Source organism: Salmo salar, chromosome 01, assembly GCF_965601325.2.
Source record: "Salmo salar chromosome 01, fSalSal1, whole genome shotgun sequence".
NCBI classification, from domain to species: domain Eukaryota; kingdom Metazoa; phylum Chordata; class Actinopteri; order Salmoniformes; family Salmonidae; genus Salmo; species Salmo salar.
Window position 1 is genome coordinate 107922784 of NC_138291.1, and position 18057 is coordinate 107940840.

At 47.9% G+C, this 18057-nt stretch overlaps 1 protein-coding gene across 2 annotated transcripts in view; it reads right to left on the reverse strand.

The window, feature by feature from the left end:
- Positions 1 to 285: 285 nt before the first annotated feature.
- Positions 286 to 18057, reverse strand: part of LOC106594327 (sprouty-related, EVH1 domain-containing protein 2) — a 66734-nt gene continuing 48962 nt past the window's right edge. Inside the window, exons 5-6 of one of the 2 annotated variants that reach the window (XM_082978751.1) lie at positions 9092 to 9259; positions 286 to 5014 (exon numbers count right to left, since the gene is read on the reverse strand). In XM_082978751.1, coding sequence (XP_082834877.1) covers positions 4187 to 5014; positions 9092 to 9259 — 996 coding nt within the window. In that variant the 3' untranslated portion in view covers positions 286 to 4186. The remainder of the gene's footprint in view (positions 5015 to 9091; positions 9260 to 18057) is intronic. The other variant, XM_082978752.1, reaches the window with a different exon arrangement.

Here is an 18057-nt window from a genome sequence, read left to right on the forward strand (position 1 = left end):
CAATGAAAGCGTGTGTTGGATGGTAAACACGGCTGTGGGACTGTTTTACCAGTCACAGAGACAGACTGAAGCTTCTGGTTTAGCTTTCACCACAGAGTGAAGGCGAACAGACACACCACTCTTAACCCAGGACTGATGAAATACTTCAGGAGTGGAGAAGACTAACCTCGTCCCCAGACTTTCTGTATTGGCTAACGAAGTTTGACGCGATGGTACACCAGACTCTTGGCATTTGGGCGGAAGTGTATGGGAACGAGATTACACACAGACTGACAACACATCCCATAGAATCAGATGATTAACTTTATAATATGCTCATACAAGCTTCTACCAAGTTTAAGGCATTATACTGGTCGGTGTTACCCATGATGAAGGAGTACTATATGTCTGGAGTGGAGTAGTGACAGTCATTCCATAGAAAGTAAATGAACATGTAGTGCCTGTAACACTTCTATAAAGGTGCATACATGCTTATAACAAGTTATAAGGCATTATACCAGTTGGCTTTTACGTAATGTGTTACCAAACAACCTTCCCCATTAGAAGCTTTCAGACAACAACAGATGGGTCAAATGACATTCTACAGCAACATGGAAGCTTTCAGACAACAACAGATGGATCAAATGACATTCTACAGCAACATGGAAGCTTTCAGACAACAACAGATGGGCCAAACGATATTCTACAGCAAGATGACTTCTGTTAAGTAACATGGTATGGAACAACACATTCATTCAACCATCTAGGTTTGACAGGAGCATTGAAATTGACATGACAATGCACCATTATATTTCTATGGATTCTAAACATTATATTTCTATGGAACAAACTGACACGTTAGCTGACAGGGTTGTATTCATTAGGTCATGCAACTGAAAACGTTTTTAATATGGAAAAAATGATAATGAGTGTTTCTTATTGGAGTCCAGGTAGTCTCTTTCCGTTGCAGTCAGTTGTTCTTCCATTCGCTGCCTAGTGAATGCTTCTACCTTGTGTAGAATAGACTGGCCTCTGGGACAGAATCATGTCCACTCATCTCATTTCTAATCACAAACATTTTGTCAGAACATCGCCCCCTCTTGAACGGACCCCAGTCCTCTTATAATTAGTGTTGGGCTTTAACATTGTGGATAGAGTGCTGGGAGTGGATAGCTGCAGTGTCAATCATACGAGAAAAGGTCTGTGACAGGTGAGAAGGGGGCGGGACAAAGGTGAAACTGCTTCTTATAGGTCCTCAGTGAGAGTACACAATGCTGATAAGCTACTAATAATAATAATAATCTATCATTGACTCATTCTCTCAATAGAAAAGTCCTATTGAGTTTAAGTTCCTTTCTCATATATCAAAAACATATACAGTTGATTTCCTGCAGGTACATTTCAACTTTAAAACGGTATAAAATGTTAATAACACCCATGTCTCAAAGTAGTGCTTCCCAAACATCTACGATTGTCAGACGTTTTCAAACCTCAAGTGGTGAGATAAATCCCAAACTGACACACCTCAGATTTGACATAATCTTTTAAAAGGCGAATGATGCATCCCAAATGGCAGCCTATTCAGTTTATAGTGCACTACTTTTGACCAGGGCCCTATGAGAATAGGGTGCCATTTGGGACTCATTCTAAATGTGTTGCTGGCTTTAGAGAAGGTATCTAGGCACTGTCTATCTATTTCCTACCAACTGGCATGTCTGTCTGTCCACCCTGTGGTATCTAGACACTATCTCCTACCAACTGGCATGTCTGTCTGTCCACCCTGCCGCCCGTGGTATCTAGACACTATCTCCTACAAACTGGCATGTCTGTCTGTCCACCCTGCCGCCCTGTGGTATCTAGACACTATCTCCTACCAACTGGCATGTCTGTCTGTCCACCCTGCCGCCCTGTGGTATCTAGACACTATCTCCTACCAACTGGCATGTCTGTCTGTCCACCCTGCCTCCCTGTGGTATCTAGACACTATCTCCTACCAACTGGCCTGTCTGTCTGTCCACCCTGCCACCCTGTGGTATCTAGACACTATCTCCTACCAACTGGCCTGTCTGTCTGTCCACCCTGCCACCCTGTGGTATCTAGACACTATCTCCTACCAACTGGCCTGTCTGTCTGTCCGCCCTGCCACCCTGTGGTATCTAGACACTATCTCCTACCAACTGGCATGTCTGTCTGTCCGCCCTGCCGCCCTGTGGTATCTAGACACTATCTCCTACCAACTGGCATGTCTGTCTGTCCACCCTGCCACCCTGCCACCCTGTGGTATCTAGACACTATCTCCTACCAACTGGCATGTCTGTCTGTCCGCCCTGCCGCCCTGTGGTATCTAGACACTATCTCCTACCAACTGGCATGTCTGTCTGTCCACCCTGCCGCCCTGTGGTATCTAGACACTATCTCCTTACAACTGGCATGTCTGTCTGTCCACCCTGCCGCCCTGTGGTATCTAGACACTATCTCCTACCAACTGGCATGTCTGTCTGTCCACCCTGCCGCCCTGTGGTATCTAGACACTATCTCCTTACAACTGGCATGTCTGTCTGTCCACCCTGCCGCCCTGTGGTATCTAGACACTATCTCCTACCAACTGGCATGTCTGTCTGTCCACCCTGCCGCCCTGTGGTATCTAGACACTATCTCCTACCAACTGGCCTGTCTGTCTGTCCACCCTGCCGCCCTGTGGTATCTAGACACTATCTCCTACCAACTGGCCTGTCTGTCTGTCCACCCTGCCGCCCTGTGGTATCTAGACACTATCTCCTACCAACTGGCCTGTCTGTCTGTCCACCCTGCCGCCCTGTGGTATCTAGACACTATCTCCTACCAACTGGCATGTCTGTCTGTCCACCCTGATGCCCCGTAGCTGGTGGGGCAATTCAGAGAGAAAATAAATACAATTAAAAATTATCTTTGGTGTCAAAACTCGATGTGTCCCTGTTGATTCTCACTGGAGAGCTTAAAGTTGAACCTCTGTGTAGTAGGCTCTACACCAACTTCCTGGACACAACTGAAACATAGTGCTGGACTAAGAAGCTATTTCAATATGGATTCTCCATTGAGTATGCTTTTAAGTCCAGGACTAGACTTAATCTGTGTGAAGGTTTCCTGGTTGATTTTAGGGTCCAACTCAAACCTTATAAATGATGATATTGCAGTTTATGTAAAGATGGTGTAAATGAAATGTACTGGTGTAGTAAAGAGGTTACATTTGTTACTAACACCAAAGGAGGCTTTAATCAACACACACACACACACACGCACGCGCGCACACACACGCACATACACACGCATGCGCACACATGCACATACATACACACACACATGCATGCGCACATACATACATGCACGTGCGCGCCCACACACACACACACACACACACACACACACACACACACACACACACACACACACACACACACACACACACACACACACACACACACACACACACACACACACACACACACTACTACAGCAGCTTTAGGCTTATCTCCTAGATGTTGCTCTGTTTTAAGGACTTGGGACAGAAGGCCAGTTTAGTTTAGAGGGGGCTGGGATCGGCCCTGGCGGCATATAAACTATCTAAACAAGACCTGGGTTCAAATACTTTTTGAAATCATTTCAAAGATTTAAATCGGTGCTTGATTGAGCTTGCCTGGATTAATGAACCAATAGAAGTCTAAACACTGCAAACCCCGCCCATCTGGCACTTCGGGCCGGCTAGAACAAACACTGAAATGATTTTATAAAATGTAAAATACTATATGAACCCAGGTCTAATATCAAACAGACTCTCCTAGCAAACAACCACACAGGACAACAACATACGCAAACTAACAATTCAAGTTGTTCAACACCAAGTCAGTGTAAAAAGTAGGAAGTACCTGGTTGTATGTGATACATGACATATTAGTCAGCTATAAAAAAAGAGTCCCTCCTCAAACAGGAATGGAGGGAACAAGACTGTCATGTGGAAAGAGGAGAGAGAGAACGACAGTACACAAGAAGGAGCTTATCAATCTTTAAGCCATTTCAAAATGGCAGCCACAACACGCCAACGTTTCGGCTGTATATACACGTCCGTCTGTAGAGAAACAAAACCACAAAACCAAAATGAGGCATAGGGCCGCTCTTCTTCTTCCCCTCCTTCCCCTCTCCCCACCATGTGTTTTTGGGGGTTGTGTAAGGTTTATGTCATTGAGGCTTCATGCCTGCCCCCGCAGACCCCGCACGCCACCCCGGCCCGGTGGCAGGCGTGAAGGGGCGGGTACAGGCAGAGACACGGCGCCACTAGGGACAACCCCAGCAGAGCTGCCCAGCGCGTGCCCAGCCTCCCCTCGCCACCCCCCTCACAGGAGCAGGGGTCCGAGTAGTCCCCCTCCGGGTCAGACATGCAGTGGTACAGCAGTGTGTCGGCCAGCCACATGCAGCTGACCCGCCGGACGCACGCCCTGATCGGGTCCGGTGCATCCTGGCAGCGCCCCCGTCGGTTGTTACCGCGGTAGAACGTTTCACCACAGTATTGGCACTGCAGGCTCTCACCAACCCCGCCCTCCTCAGACTTCTTGTCCTGTCCATCAGACGAGCCAGGGAGGAGGGGCTGGGGCTGGGTAGAGACCACGCCCCCACCGAAGCCCTGCTCCCCTGGACGGCGGTGTTGCGAACCCAAGCCGGCGTAGTGGTGCCTCTTGGGTAAAGGTCTGAAGGTAGGTTTGGGGTCGGAGGAATCTAACGTTGTGGATACCAGGGGATAACTATAGTGGTGTTTGTGGGGCTCGCTCTTAGCGAAGTGGACATAGGACTCAGAGTCGTCCGGCGGGCGGATGTATTTGTGGCGCACGGTGGCGTGGCGGTAGTCCTCATAGCCCGTGAGCCAGGAGCGTTCTAGTTGGTCCACACGGCGTTCCGAGCGGGAGGAGGATTCCGAGGGGAGCTCCCAGGAACGTTCCCGAGGGTTGATCCTGATGATATCCTCGTCGTCATGGAAGGTGACGTGGTGAGGGATGCGGGGCAGAGGCTGCAGGGAGGAGAGAGAGAGAGAGAGAGAGAGAAAGAGAGAGAGAGAGAGGGGGGAGAGGGGGAGAGAGAGAGGGGAGAGAGAGAGAGAGAGGGGAGAGGGGAGAGAGAGAGAGAGAGAGAGAGGGGAGAGAGAGAGAGAGAGAGAGAGAGAGAGAGAGAGAGAGAGAGAGAGAGAGAGAGAGAGAGAGAGAGAGAGAGAGAGAGAGAGAGAGAGAGGGAAGAGGGGAGAGGGAGAGGAAGAGAGAGAGAAAGAGAGAGGAGAGGGCGAGAGGGAGAGAGAGAGAGAGAAAGAGAGAGAGAGAGGGGAGAGGGGGATGAATAAATGCCTAGAATTGAACAAATGTCATTGGACAACACGTTGGAGATACAGACGCGGTGTAAATGATGCTGTGTAACTTCCATATTGATACTTCCACCGTGTACATTTTACTACACAGTATTTTAATATGCATTACTACTAGTAATATGCAGTGTTGAAGTGGTAAAAAATGAGGTGGGTAAAACGCTGACTGCTGTTCGCAGTGAGTAAAGTAACGCTCCCTATACTTTTAATGCATTTTCCCGTAAAAAAGTGGGTTCGACCCTCAAGCAAAATAAAATGGGTGTGTAAACGGCGTTTACATGCGTTTACCCTCCACAACACCACTGGTAATATACAGTAACTAGTATATTCAGACCATAGAGATGGAAAGAGGTCTCATCTTTGTATCTGTGCCATTTTGGCGTCTGTGACAGCATGTTTGAGGAAATCTCAATTTTAAAGAGTCCTGGATCAAATCTTGTGTGGCGTTCATTTATTGTGGCCACTAGATGGCGGTGATATAGCTTAAAGCCATTGACAAACCATGGTAACCAATTTGAAGAAGACTGCTCCGATCTTTGGCTTATCGCTCCCAATCCGTAGGATTCACCACCTAGTTGACCACTTTAAAATGGTGAAAGCCCTCAATGGCAATGTCCATGCTAAATCGAGTTATGTCCAAGTTGAGTCCTCTAACCAGCTCTATGATTCAGACACAAATCACATTTGTCACATGCACTGAATACAACAGGTGTAGACCTTACCGTGAAACTTACTTACAAGCCCTTAACCAACAACGCAGAGTAAGAAAAATGTGAAATACATTTTACTGTCAAAAAAGTAACAGTAAAATAACAATAACGGGGCTATATACAGGGGGTACAGGTTAGTCGAGGTAGTTGAGGTAATATGTACATGTAGGTAGGGGTAAAGAGACTGTGCATAGATAATAAACAGAGAATCAGCAGTGTAAAAAAAAAAAAGAAGGTCAACGCAAATATTCCGGGTGGCCATTTGATTACCTGTTCAGTAGTCTAATGGTTTGGGGGTAGAACAAAATACACCATGACAGCGCAACACAAGGGGTGGAACAGTGGCAATGGTACCCACAGGACAAACAGAATAATATTAGTCTGAGGAGAGATTAAATAGCATTAATACAACAAAAATTCAAACACTCCTTTGGTTTGGGGGTAGAACCTGTTCAGTAGCCTAATGGTTTGGGGGTAGAACCTGTTCAGTAGTCTAATGGTTTGGGGGTAGAACCTGTTCAGTAGTCTAATGGTTTGGGGGTAGAACCTGTTCAGTAGTCTAATGGTTTGGGGGTAGAACCTGTTCAGTAGTCTAATGGTTTGGGGGTAGAACCTGTTCAGTAGTCTAATGGTTTGGGGGTAGAACCTGTTAAGTAGTCTAATGATTTGGGGGTAGAACCTGTTCAGTAGTCTAATGGTTTGGGGGTAGAACCTGTTCAGTAGTCTAATGGTTTGGGGGTAGAACCTGTTCAGTAGTCTAATGGTTTGGGGGTAGAAGCTGTTTACCAGTCTAATGGTTTGGGGGTAGAAGCTGTTCATAAGTCTAAAGGTTTGGGGGTAGAACCTGTTCAGTAGTCTAATGGTTTGGGGGTAGAACCTGTTCAGTAGTCTAATGGTTTGGGGGTAGAACCTGTTCAGTAGTCTAATGGTTTGGGGGTAGAACCTGTTCAGTAGTCTAATGGTTTGGGGGTAGAACCTGTTCAGTAGTCTAATGGTTTGGGGGTAGAACCTGTTCAGTAGTCTAATGGTTTGGGGGTAGAAGCTGTTTACCAGTCTAATGGTTTGGGGGTAGAAGCTGTTCATCAGTCTAAAGGTTTGGGGGTAGAACCTGTTCAGTAGTCTAATGGTTTGGGGGTAGAACCTGTTCAGTAGTCTAATGGTTTGGGGGTAGAACCTGTTCAGTAGTCTAATGGTTTGGGGGTAGAACCTGTTCAGTAGTCTAATGGTTTGGGGGTAGAAGCTGTTTAGCAGTCTAATGGTTTGGGGGTAGAACCTGTTCAGTAGTCTAATGGTTTGGGGGTAGAACCTGTTCAGTAGTCTAATGGTTTGGGTGTAGAACCTGTTCAGTAGTCTAATGGTTTGGGGGTAGAACCTGTTCATCAGTCTAATGGTTTGGGGGTAGAACCTTTTCAGTATTCTAATGGTTTGGGTGTAGAACCTGTTCAGTAGTCTAATGGTTTGGGGGTAGAACCTGTTCAGTAGTCTAATGGTTTGGGGGTAGAAGCTGTTCAGCAGTCTAATGGTTTGGGTGTAGAACCTGTTCAGTAGTCTAATGGTTTGGGGGTAGAACCTGTTCAGTAGTCTAATGGTTTGGGGGTAGAACCTGTTCAGTAGTCTAATGGTTTGGGGGTAGAAGCTGTTTACCAGTCTAATGGTTTGGGGGTAGAAGCTGTTCAGTAGTCTAATGGTTTGGGGGTAGAAGCTGTTCAGCAGTCTAATGGTTTGGGGGTAGAAGCTGTTCAGCAGTCTAATGGTTTGGGGGTAGAACCTGTTCAGTAGTCTAATGGTTTGGGGGTAAAAGCTGTTCAGGTACCTTTTAGTCCCAGACTTGGTGCTCCGGTACCGTTTGCCTTGCAGTAGCAGAGAGAACAGTCTATGACTTGGGTGGCTGGAGTCTTGACAATTTTTTAGGGCCTTCCTCTGACACAGCCTGGTATAGAGGTCCTGGATGGCAGGAAGCTTGGCCCCAGTGATGTACTGGGCCGTACGCACTACCGTCTGTAGCGCCTTGCGGTCGGAGGCCGAGCAGTTGCCATACCAGGCAGTGATGCAACCGGCCAGGATGCTCTCGATGTTGCAGCTATAGAACTTTTTGAGGATCTGAGGACCCATACCAAATCTTTTCAGTCTCCTGAGGGGAAATAGGTTTTGTCGTGCCCTCTTCACGACTGTCTTGGTGTGTTTGGACCATGTTAGTTTGTTGGTGATGTGGACACCAAGGATCTTGAAGCTCTCAACCTGCTCCACTAAAGCCACGTCGATGTGAATAGGGGCGTGCTCAGCCCGCCTTTTCCTGTAGTCCACGATCAGCTCCTTCATCTTGTTCACGTTGAGGGAGAGGTTATTGTCCTGGCACCACCCTGCCAGTTCTCTGACCTCTCCATAGGCTGTGTCATCGTTGTCGGTGATCAGGCCTACCACTGTCGTGTCTTCTGCAAACTTAATGATGGTGTTGGAGTCGTGTTTTGGCCACGTAGTCGTGGGTGAACAGGGAGTACAGGAGAGAACTGAGCACGCACCCCTGGGGGGCTCCAGTGTTTAGGATCAGCGTGGGAGATGTGTTGCTACCTACCCTCACCACCTGGGGGCGGCTCGTCAGGAAGTCCAGGATCCAGTTGCAGAGGGAGGTGTTTAGTCACAGGGTCCTTAGCTTAGTGATGAGCTTTGAGGGCTCTATGGTGTTGAGCTGTAGTCAATTAACAGCATTTTCACATAGGTGTTCCTTTTGTCCAGCTGGGAAAGAGCAGTGTGGAGTGCAACCGAGATTGCATCATCTGTGGATCGGTTGGGGTGGTATGCCAATTGGAGTGGCTCTAGGGTTTCTGGGATAATGGTGTTGATGTGAGTCATGACCAGCTTTTCAAAGCACTTGTCGGTAGTCATTTAGACATGTTACCATGGCGTTCTTGGGCACAGGGACTATGGTGGTCTGCTTGAAACATGTTGGTATTACAGACTGGGTCAGGGAGACACATCCAGTGTCAACATCATCCCATCCCTTACTCTCCTCCCATTGGCTTACCAGATCTAGGAAGTAGTGGTCTGACAACCTATAGGGTTCGTGGAGGTCATTTCCCAGGATGCAGTTGTTGTGTAGGTGGGATGAGTCAGCGAGGGGGGAGGAGTCCAGTGGCTGCAGACAGGGCTCCAGTCTCTTGGAGGAGGAGTTAGATGAGCTGTCTGTGGCATTCTGATTGGACAAAAGACAAAACCAGAAGCGTCAGTAAAGCTCTGATTGGACAAGCAGTTGTCGGTGGGCAGGTTTGGTTTGAGCAAATTGTCTATATTGTTGTTTGAGTTGTTTCACTGGCCATCAGTCACCCAAAAATGTCTCTCTCTTTGATTCTGTTCCTCTATGGCCTCTCTTTACACAGATCTACCTCTGCTGTTCCAGGACCGGCTTCAGTGCATTTCTCTCTCCAAATCTCCCCTCTCTGCTTCCCCCCACTGTCTCTGCTTCCCCCCACTGTCTCTGCTTCCCCCCACTCTACCCTCTCTGCCCCCCCTCTGCTTCCCCCCCTCTGCTTCCCCCCACTCTACCCTCTCTGCCCCCCCCTCTGCTTCCCCCTCACTCTACCCTCTCTGCCCCCCCCCCTCTGCTTCCCCCCACTCTCCCCTCTCTGCTTCCCCCCACTGTCTCTGCTTCCCCCCCACTCTACCCTCTCTTCCCCCCCTCTGCTTCCTCCCCACTCTATCCTCTCTTCCCCCCCTCTGCTTCCTCCCCACTCTATCCTCTCTTTCCCCCCTCTGCTTCCTCCCCACTCTATCCTCTCTTCCCCCCCTCTGCTTCCTCCCCACTCTATCCTCTCTTCCCCCCCTCTGCTTCCTCTCCACTCTATCCTCTCTTCCCCCTCTGCTTCCTCCCCACTCTATCCTCTCTTCCCCCCCTCTGCTTCCTCCCCACTCTATCCTCTCTTCCCCCCCTCTGCTTCCTCCCCACTCTATCCTCTCTTCCCCCCCTCTGCTTCCTCCCCACTCTATCCTCTCTTCCCCCCCTCTGCTTCCTCCCCACTCTATCCTCTCTTCCCCCCCTCTGCTTCCTCCCCACTCTATCCTCTCTTCCCCCTCTGCTTCCTCCCCACTCTATCCTCTCTTCCCCCCCTCTGCTTCCTCCCCACTCTATCCTCTCTTCCCCCCCTCTGCTTCCTCCCCACTCTATCCTCTCTTCCCCCCCTCTGCTTCCTCCCCACTCTATCCTCTCTTCCCCCCCTCTGCTTCCCCCCACTCTACCCTCTCTGCTTCCCCCCACTGTCTCTGCTTCCCCCTCACTCTACCCTCTCTGCCCCCCCCCTCTGCTTCCCCCCACTCTCCCCTCTCTGCTTCCCCCCACTGTCTCTGCTTCCTCCCCACTCTATCCTCTCTTCCCCCCCTCTGCTTCCTCCCCACTCTATCCTCTCTTCCCCCCCTCTGCTTCCTCCCCACTCTACCCTCTCTTCCCCCCCTCTGCTTCCTCCCCACTCTACCCTCTCTTCCCCCCCTCTGCTTCCCCCCACTCTACCCTCTCTGCCCCCCACCCTCTCTGCTACCCCCTCTTTGCTTCCCCCCACTCTACCCTCTCTGCCCCCCCCCCCCCCCTCTGCTTCCCCCCACCCACAATCAACACCACAAACTTTTTTCTCAACGTAATGTTTTATAAAACCGTCAACAATTATATTTTAAAAAAACTTAGTATAGTATTTTATTTAACATTTTATTACTGTTTCAATATTGTAATCACATAATATGGCTTTCCTTTTGATTAGATATGGTGAAATGAGGTGCTGCTGAAAAGCGTTAGACTCTACAGACAGCGCAGGCATGCTGACCCACACCACAAAGCAGCCCACCTATAAGAAAAACACCAGACTTACTGAAAGGATTTAGAGAGTCAGAAAAGGAGAGTGCAGGATCTCACAGAAAGAGAAGAAAGACAGGAGTGGAAGGAAATGGCAGATCAGACAGGCAAAACACAGAGATTGAGAGCAGGAACCACAGTGTTGATCCCCATCCACTCCAGACAGTGAACCCAGTACTGCAATTAAGACAATGTGTCTGTAGGAAGACTAAGTCAAATTACAAAATGACTTATTGGTTTCTTTACCATGTATGCAGTCTATGGACAAGGTATGACAGCGAGCCATGCTTTGGTTTACCTGGCCATTGTTTCAGCTGCTAATTATTTTGCATTTGTGGCACAAAACCAAAGCATTGATTGCTGTCATACCTTGTCCATAGACTGCTTACACGGTAAGGAAACCAATATGTCATTTCGTAATTCAGATGAACTATCCTTTTTAAGTAGGCCTAGACAATGTTTGTCACATGGCACGAGAATTTATTTGTACTGTTATATATATATATATATATATATATACTGATATATACGTATTTTTGTGGCGTGACAGAGTAGGATTTCATGTTTGTATTATGTTGCATCTTACACTGGAAATCAAATACAATTATATATTATATATCTGTTGTGTTATGAAAGACACATTTTAGTCTTAATCTTTGACCAATAATCCTCCTTTTAATGTTCATATTAAATCTACCCATCTTATGAAATCTGAAATGATTTGTAATTAAAAATATTACTAATAAATTGATAAAATTTGTTTGAAATAATCTTGTGTTTGTCATTGGTTTCACATTGTGTCACTGGTGTTACATTACATCACTGGTGTTACTGTATGGGATATTGGTGTTCTGGCATCAGAGTTGCCCAATTTAATTGAATAGGATTTTTGTATTTGTTGCTACATTCATTAGAAAACATTTTAAGGATATGATCATTACATTTTGATGATTCAACCTCAATTATTTCTAATGTTACAAACAACAAAACAATAGTATAAATGGGAAAATGTTAGACAATAGAACTGTAACTGTTTAAAGTCAATTATTACTATTCCAAACACGTTCTTAGTTTTATCATTAACCTGTTCTGTCTATGATTATATAAAGACTGAAATGACATTCTAGAAAGCCTGAATTATTATCTAAAATATAGGTAAAACCAACGACCAAAAGGCAGCACCAGCATTTCTTTATGTAATGTAGTAAAAATATAAAAATGTGTTAAGCTGTCATTTAGGTTGATTTAGAATGTTAAGGGGTTAACTATTATCTGACTATAAGTTTTGACTTAAATGTATTTTTTTTGCAATTTGTATAAGTTGGCTGTTCAAAAAGCCACCATTTTCATAGAATGACCCTCCCCAACTCTGCTTCCCCCTCTATGCATCCCTCCCCTCTTCCCTCCCCCCTACCCTCTCTGCTTCCCTCCCCTCTACCCTCTCTGTTTCCCTCCCCCCTACCCTCTCTGCTTCCCTCCCCTCTCTGTTTCCCTTCCCCTACCCTCTCTGCTTCCCTCCCCTCTATCCTCTCTGCTTCCCTCCCCTCTCTGTTTCCCTCTCCCCTACCCTCTCTGCTTCCCTCCCCTCTCTGCATCCCTCCCCTCTACCCTCTCTGTTTCCCTCACCCCTACCCTCTCTGCTTCCCTCCCCTCTCTGCTTCCCTCCCCTCTACCCTCTCTGTTTCCCTCCCCTCTACCCTCTCTGCTTCCCCCCCTGTTTCCCTCCCCCTACCCTCTCTGCTTCCCTCCCCTCTCTGCTTCCCTCCCCTCTACCCTCTCTGCTTCCCTCTCCCCTACCCTCTCTGCTTCCCTCCCCTCTATCCTCTCTGCTTCCCTCCCCACTCTGTTTCCCTCTCCCCTACCCTCTCTGCTTCCCTCCCCTCTCTGCTTCCCTCCCCTCTACCCTCTCTGTTTCCCTCCCCCTACCCTCTCTGCTTCCCTCCCCTCTCTGTTTCCCTCCTCCCTACCCTCTCGGCTTCCCTCCCCTCTCTGCTTCCCTCCCCTCTACCTTCTCTGCTTCCCTCCCACCTACCCACTCTGCTTCCCTCCCCTCTACCCTCTCTGCTTCCCTCCCACCTACCCTCTCTGCTTCCCTCCCACCTACCCTCTCTGCTTCCCTCCCCTATCTGCTTCCCTCCCCTCTACCCTCTCTGTTTCCCTCCCCCCTACCCTCTCTGCTTCCCTCCCCTCTCTGCTTCCCTCCCCTCTCTGCTTCCCTCCCCACTACCCTCTCTGTTTCCCTCCCCTCTACCCTCTCTGCTTCCCTCCTATCTACCCTCTCTGTTTCCCTCCCCTCTACCCTCTCTGCTTTCCTCCCCTCTCTGTTTCCCTCCCCCTACCCTCTCTGCTTCCCTCCCCTCTCTGTTTCCCTCCCCCCTACCCTCTCGGCTTCCCTCCCCTCTCTGCTTCCCTCCCCTCTACCTTCTCTGCTTCCCTCCCACCTACCCACTCTGCTTCCCTCCCCTCTACCCTCTCTGCTTCCCTCCCCTCTACCCTCTCTGCTTCCCTCCCACCTACCCTCTCTGCTTCCCTCCCCTCTCTGCTTCCCTCCCCTCTACCCTCTCTGCTTCCCTCCCTCCCACCTACCCTCTCTCTCTCCAGGTCTACTTCCAGTCTGTTTGAGTAGCATTATCCTGGCCCCTTTCCTCTCAGGCTTTGGTCTAAGTCAAATCTTGGCCAGACACGAAACACACCAGGCCGGCGGCTAGCCGACCAGCAGCCAGCTGACTCTACACATTGTGTGTGTCTGTGTGACTCCACATTGCTGAGCGCCCAGACAGATATTTTGGACAGGCAGGCAGGGGGACAGCCTCTGGGGGCATTGCAGGCAGCAGAGTACTAGCTGACAGGCTGGGCATGATTTTTGCTGTCTGTGTTCCAAATGGTGCCCTATTCCCTATATAGTGCACTACTTTAGACAAGAGCCCTATTCCCTATATAGTGCACTACTTTAGACCAGGACCCTATTCCCTATATAATGCACTACTTTAGACGAGGACCCTATTCCCTATATAGTGCACTACTTTTAACCAGGACTCCTAGGAAATAGGGTGTTATTTAGGACGCAAAGGCACTCCCTCTGACCTATCTTTTTGTCTGTCTGTCGCTGCACACACACCGGCAGGCCAGGGGGAAGTGTGTGTGAGAGCCACTTTATTTAGCTTTTTCAATCGGTTTCTCCCCCCCCATTGATTTGCTTTATGGGGCCCAGTGTTAGACTAAACTTAATCCCTCCCTCCCTCCCTCCCTCCCTCCCTCCCTGGCCAGCGTTGAGATCTACCCACAGAGTGGACTGTAATGTTGGTTGGTTGTTACAAAGCCCTTCAGAATGGCTGGCCAAAAATAACACCACCCCCAACCCAAACCCCCTGTACCCCCCCTCCTCCCCTCTCTCTCTGGGGCTGCAAGCGGGTGGATCTGAGGGTACTCCTGTCTGTCAATCAGTTCTGGCTACCCCTGCCACCAGCTCTGGGTCATAGTCATTAGTGCACATCGTAGGAAAACATTTTTTACAACAGAAAACAAAAAAACAAGTGTTTCTTATTGGCCAAGTTGAGGTAGTCCCTCCCCGTTTCGGTGTGTTTTCTTCCATTTGGTGTGTAGTGAATACAACCCTGGTCTCATTACTGCTGTCATTCACACTACACAGACCACCTCTCCTCTGTTTCTACTGCAGCCCACGACACACAGAGACACACACAGAGACACTACACAGACCACCTCTCCTCTGTTTCTACTGCAGCCCACGACACACAGAGACACACACAGACCACCTCTCCTCTGTTTCTACTGCAGCCCACGACACACAGAGAGAGAGAGGATGTTGTGGAGAGAAGAGGGGGAAGGGGAGGTGAAAGAGGAAGACAGCAGCTAAATGTCTCAAAACTAGAAGAATGGCAGCAAAATACACCTCTCTCTCTCTGTCCTCTGTCTTCTCTCTCTCTCAACAAAAATAGTGTCCGCTCAGCGAGAGGCAGGGGAGGGGAGTTGGGTTAAGTATAGGCTAGCCCATGAGGAATAATTGAGGAAGAATGTGCTTCCTAGCCCTGTCCCCCCCTACCCCTCCCCCCTTCTCTTGTGTGTGTGTGTGTGTGTGTGTGTGTGTGTGTGTGTGTGTGTGTGTGTGTGTGTGTGTGTGTGTGTGTGTGTGTGTGTGTCTACACAGGGTAGTAAATCCAGAGCATTATTTCCTGTCTGACACGCCACCACCCACCTCGCACCACACCGGGCCACTGCTGCTAACTTTAGGAGAGGTGGTCAACAGGAGCCTCAGCCTGTGCAGAGGTGTGTGTGTGTGTGTGTGTGTGTGTGTGTGTGTGTGTGTGTGTGTGTGTGTGTGTGTGTGTGTGTGTGTGTGTGTGTGTGAACTCAGACCATTCATCTAGCTCTAACAGACAGTTGAAGTCAAGATGAGCCACTTCCTCTACACCCCCATCCACCCTTCTCTCTCTCTGACTGCTGCTAAATCACAGTGTCACAAAGCTTAGATGCAGCTGCCAACGTTAGTTCGATTGTGGTGGTGGTGAGTGGTGGGGGGAGGTGGGGGGAGGTGGTGGTAACAGGAAGTGACCTTTTGACCCTGCCTGCTGCTCCCAGTGTCACGCTACAGGATGGTGTAGGAAACACACACACACCACAGACCTGTAATAGCGGGCGTAGTGGGTAGCAGTGAGCGGTAGACATGCAACAGGGATGCCTTTATGAGTGACCTATGATAGATAAGGGCTTTGGGCTGGGCTTATGTAATGAAATGATGGTCATCACCATAGCCATATCTCTGACAGTTAAAACATCTAAATGAGACAGGTCGTGTTTACGGTGAACACGTCATCTCTGACAGTTAAAACATCTAAATGAGACAGGTCGTGTTTACGGTGAACACGTCATCTCTGACAGTTAAAACATCTAAATGAGACAGGTCGTGTTTACGGTGAACACGTCATCTCTGACAGTTAAAACATCTAAATGAGACAGGTCGTGTTTACGGTGAACACGTCATCTCTGACAGTTAAAACATCTAAATGAGACAGGTCGTGTTTACGGTGAACACGTCACCTCTGACAGTTAAAACATCTAAATGAGACAGGTCGTGTTTACGGTGAACACGTCATCTCTGACAGTTAAAACATCTAAATGAGACAGGTCGTGTTTACGGTGAACACGTCATCTCTGACAGTTAAAACATCTAAATGAGACAGGTCGTGTTTACGGTGAACACGTCACCTCTGACAGTTAAAACATCTAAATGAGACAGGTCGTGTTTACGGTGAACACGTCACCTCTGACAGTTAAAACATCTAAATGAGACAGGTCGTGTTTACGGTGAACACGTCATCTCTGACAGTTAAAACATCTAAATGAGACAGGTCGTGTTTACGGTGAACACGTCACCTCTGACAGTTAAAACATCTAAATGAGACAGGTCGTGTTTACGGTGAACACGTCACCTCTGACAGTTAAAACATCTAAATGAGACAGGTCGTGTTTACGGTGAACACGTCATCTCTGACAGTTAAAACATCTAAATGAGACAGGTCGTGTTTACGGTGAACACGTCATCTCTGACAGTTAAAACATCTAAATGAGACAGGTCGTGTTTACGGTGAACACGTCACCTCTGACAGTTAAAACATCTAAATGAGACAGGTCGTGTTTACGGTGAACACGTCACCTCTGACAGTTAAAACATCTAAATGAGACAGGTCGTGTTTACGGTGAACACGTCACCTCTGACAGTTAAAACATCTAAATGAGACAGGTCGTGTTTACGGTGAACACGTCACCTCTGACAGTTAAAACATCTAAATGAGACAGGTCGTGTTTACGGTGAACACGTCATCTCTGACAGTTAAAACATCTAAATGAGACAGGTCGTGTTTACGGTGAACACGTCATCTCTGACAGTTAAAACATCTAAATGAGACAGGTCGTGTTTACGGTGAACACGTCACCTCTGACAGTTAAAACATCTAAATGAGACAGGTCGTGTTTACGGTGAACACGTCACCTCTGACAGTTAAAACATCTAAATGAGACAGGTCGTGTTTACGGTGAACACGTCACCTCTGACAGTTAAAACATCTAAATGAGACAGGTCGTGTTTACGGTGAACACGTCACCTCTGACAGTTAAAACATCTAAATGAGACAGGTCGTGTTTACGGTGAACACGTCATCTCTGACAGTTAAAACATCTAAATGAGACAGGTCGTGTTTACGGTGAACACGTCATCTCTGACAGTTAAAACATCTAAATGAGACAGGTCGTGTTTACGGTGAACACGTCATCTCTGACAGTTAAAACATCTAAATGAGACAGGTCGTGTTTACGGTGAACACGTCACCTCTGACAGTTAAAACATCTAAATGAGACAGGTCGTGTTTACGGTGAACACGTCACCTCTGACAGTTAAAACATCTAAATGAGACAGGTCGTGCTTACGGTGAACACGTCACCTCTGACAGTTAAAACATCTAAATGAGACAGGTCGTGTTTACGGTGAACACGTCACCTCTGACAGTTAAAACATCTAAATGAGACAGGTCGTGTTTACGGTGAACACGTCACCTCTGACAGTTAAAACATCTAAATGAGACAGGTCGTGTTTACGGTGAACACGTCATCTCTGACAGTTAAAACATCTAAATGAGACAGGTCGTGTTTACGGTGAACACGTCATCTCTGACAGTTAAAACATCTAAATGAGACAGGTCGTGTTTACGGTGAACACGTCATCTCTGACAGTTAAAACATCTAAATGAGACAGGTCGTGCTTACGGTGAACACGTCACCTCTGACAGTTAAAACATCTAAATGAGACAGGTCGTGTTTACGGTGAACACGTCACCTCTGACAGTTAAAACATCTAAATGAGACAGGTCGTGTTTACGGTGAACACGTCATCTCTGACAGTTAAAACATCTAAATGAGACAGGTCGTGTTTACGGTGAACACGTCATCTCTGACAGTTAAAACATCTAAATGAGACAGGTCGTGTTTACGGTGAACACGTCATCTCTGACAGTTAAAACATCTAAATGAGACAGGTCGTGTTTACGGTGAACACGTCATCTCTGACAGTTAAAACATCTAAATGAGACAGGTCGTGTTTACGGTGAACACGTCACCTCTGACAGTTAAAACATCTAAATGAG